We start from the raw sequence: 3,513 nt of genomic DNA, 5'->3' as shown, positions 1-3,513 counted from the left end.
TTTCACGTGTTTTTCGTCACATGCGCGCCGGGTAATCTGCAGAAAACCAGCCCTAAAGTGGTCACGCGTTTGTCATGTGAAAGTCATGTGAAAGTCATGTGATACTACTGTCACTGAGTGCACCGTTTCGAATCCCGCCACCGCCTGTTTTTGAAACCTGCTCTAAATGCGCTGCTATTACCGGTGGACATACCTCTGGTGGTCTACATTGCAGACCAGTTGTCAAACTAGCAAATATCTCAAGCACCGATTCTCCAGAGCCAATTTTCTCTGTTTTTTTCTATTTTTCATAGTTAATTTTTTTTGCACCTATTTTTTACTAGCAATTCTACCAAAAATTAATAAAAAGTTAAAAATAGAAACTTTACCAAAAAATCACCCAGTTTGCTATTCTAAATACATCACCATATAATTTGGGTCTCTCTTATTATACCCTGTGATTTTCATCTATATAATTGCTCATCTTCCCTGTCATCTAGGCGTTCTAAATTTGCACGTGCCAAAATCTTACCATAAAAATGCGGAAATAAATAATTTTCGGTTGCGGCCATATCTAGTAGAAAACACCGTTTCCCGTCCGATCAACTGTAGTTAAGCTGCTAAGAGCGAGACCGAGTAGTGTAGTGGGAGACCATACGCGAAACTCTCGTGCTGCAATCTATTTTTTTTGCACCTTTTTTTTAGCCACCCCATATATTTTATTACATCAATGGACTCCTCACGCCCCCCTCTATCCAATGAAACTAACATCTAGTTCATACCTTCTACTTCCCTTAACAATGTTGTCCACTTTACCCTTTTTTTACTATGGGATCAAACTTTTTTTCGTGTGCGACTTTCTTAACTATGCGTGCGGCGCCCTCCTATATTTCTTAACTATGGCACTGTTCCAATCTTCACAGACTAGTACTAGATCGGACACCAGAGATAATCCACCTCCGTCTCCTGGGGCTGGGTATATAGTATATGTTCTGTTCTAATTAGGTTTTATTCATTGAGTATTTTCTGGATTGCTACAGATTAATGATTATGTATATACTAAAAACATGGTATTAAAGCATAGATCAGCAGTGAAAATCATAAACGAAATATAAAAATAAAGGAAACACGGAATTTAATACATCTTAAAATTGAAACTGCATGCTTCCTAAAAGTTGAAAAGTTGTAAAAGATCCTTGAAGATTGACACAGTTTAGGCAACAATCAGATGGTAATATCATGGTATGAGGTTTAGATCACTGGTTAGTCCTATTGCCTACGTTGGTTTGAAGCTTCTTTAAACTCTTCTCTTACGTTTACAGTACTTGATAGATTTGGTTGTTGAGGACTGTTCAGTACTTGACGTAGATAAACTATCATCGGAAGTAAATTCTGTAGTAGTAGCAGATGTAACTTGAGTGGTAGGTGGAAGTTCAGTGGTACATGGTGTAAGATACAACACTGTATCAGTGGCCAATGATGATTTTATGATAGTAGTAACTCCGTTGGTATCACTTTCCCAACAACTGGTTTCAGTTGTTGTGGTGTGAACAGGCTCATATTCAATCACACTAGCGGTTTCTCCTGGGGTCACAGTGTGAGTAGTATAACTAGTGCTGACCCCAATATATGTAGTTGTGATGGTGATAGTAGGGATAGGAACATCAACAATAACAGTAATAGTTGGATCATCTGAATTGTGGGTCTTGGTAGTCAAATGTGTGGTCAGACCTGTCCAAGTTTCAGTAATAACAACAACCTCTTGACCATTGGACCCAGCGACATTGTTTTGATAGTTTTTCCATTCAACGTTTAAGGAGTTATCATTGTTAACAGTAGATCCACTACAAACGTATTTGTTGAGGTACTGTACGGTATTATCACCTCCAACAACAATAGACACAAGTGCGTCAATGAATACACGGTAACCGGCTGGGACATTCTGGTAGCTAATCAGATATCCCGAGCTACTGCAGGTAGTTGTAAATGAAAAAGAGGACAGTACAGATTTAGGCAAATACCAGTCATTCAAAGAATTTGAAATGGCAGCATGAATATTTGCACAATCAACTTGTCCTGAATTATTGATGATTTTAATACCTAATGTACCTGTACTATAACCACTTGCACAGTTACCTGCTGCTAAAGAATGTTGCATTTTGTTCAACATTGGTAAGGTACGAGCATGGTAAATAATTTTGTTGGGATCAGAATCAACACCTTTTTGGAATGTAGCTTGGGTGGAAAGGGTGTTACTTCCATCTTTAAAAGTAACAGTATTTACCCCATCCTGGAAACGGGATGCACAGGAGACATCATTACTTGATGCTGAACCACCTACATTAAAAGCAACTGGGAAGGTTAATGTCCCTGTAGCACTAGTCAGGTCTTGGACAGCACTAAGCAAAACACAGTTCAATTGAGAACTAGAAAGTAAGATATCTGCAATTGAGAAGGTACAAGTTGCATAACTGGTAGAACCAACTTTCAAGTCAACAGAAGTTTGGGTCGTTGGGAATTTGAACACACAGGGCATATCTAAGGTAAAGGTATCACCCGAATTCATAGTAGAGCCATCTATTTTCCAGCCCAATTTAGCCATCCAACTAGGAGAAGAAGGACTGGCATATGGGTAACCACCACCATTTTCCCAAGTTAACGAGTTGAACTCAGTGAAAACCCCACTTATTGCTTGGGTTGAAACAAATGTGGCCAATAGCTGCAAAAGAACGAGTGACAAAATCATTTTTTTTTTTGTATTGGAAAGGGAAAAGGTTTATTAATTCGAATTAAAGGGATATTGGGGGGCTTTTTATAGATGAACGTTTTAGGGTCGTACCTGACATATAGTGGGTTATGGTTGCAGCTAATAATATATAGCTTTTAGACTAATACAGTTAAAAAATAATTTGGCAGCTTCGCATCAACAGGCTTAAAATAATCTAAACATGCTATTTCATGCAGAATCATAGGCAATGAAAAATATTCGGCTATTTCACTGATAAATATAGTAATGAAACATGTTATTACTGAATAAAATCTATGGAGTTTCTGAGTGTGTATTTTTTTGGCTCATTCAAATGATCAGAAGGGGGAACTTCTACTTTATTGTAATGGTAGAATTATACTACTTTTTCAACTATGATTAGACTTTGATAATATTATTTTTAATTTCGTCAATCGATCACAAGAGAATCTATAGATATGATATGTCTCATGAAAGCTTGGTAAAATTTCCTTGTATGGGGTTATTTTTTTTTCTCGAGAGGATGCTATCAAAATGTTGAAATCGGGTTGATTTTTTCCAATAAATGAGGATGGTATATGCATGAAGAAGCAGAAGTATGCACCGAGACCCAAATATACAATAGTACCTTTATTTAGACGAAATTATAATTATTAGTCAAAGACGGAAATACTTGCCACATGTCAAACCATTGTTCTAAAGTGAGGATTTTAAAGTTCGGTTGTTGGAAGACACGGGGAAATATTGTGGACATTTTTTCGAGAGCATTATTCGTATTGGAGAGAAAG

General features: G+C 37.3%; 1 protein-coding gene across 1 annotated transcript; it reads right to left on the bottom strand. All coding sequences in view use genetic code 12, as the record gives it.

Moving 5' to 3' along the window:
- Window positions 1-1,276: 1,276 nt before the first annotated feature.
- SPAPADRAFT_134426 (uncharacterized protein) lies at window positions 1,277-2,725 on the bottom strand (the record flags this gene model as incomplete). Its single annotated transcript, XM_007373355.1, has 1 exon — window positions 1,277-2,725. The coding sequence occupies one exon, from the start codon at window positions 2,723-2,725 to the stop codon at window positions 1,277-1,279; it is 1,449 nt and encodes a 482-aa protein (XP_007373417.1).
- Between the last annotated feature and the right edge of the window lie 788 nt (window positions 2,726-3,513).

The sequence above is a fragment of the Spathaspora passalidarum genome (assembly GCF_000223485.1).
Source record: "Spathaspora passalidarum NRRL Y-27907 unplaced genomic scaffold SPAPAscaffold_2, whole genome shotgun sequence".
Classification (NCBI taxonomy): domain Eukaryota; kingdom Fungi; phylum Ascomycota; class Pichiomycetes; order Serinales; family Debaryomycetaceae; genus Spathaspora; species Spathaspora passalidarum.
This window is presented reverse-complemented; position numbering and strand designations above follow the sequence as displayed.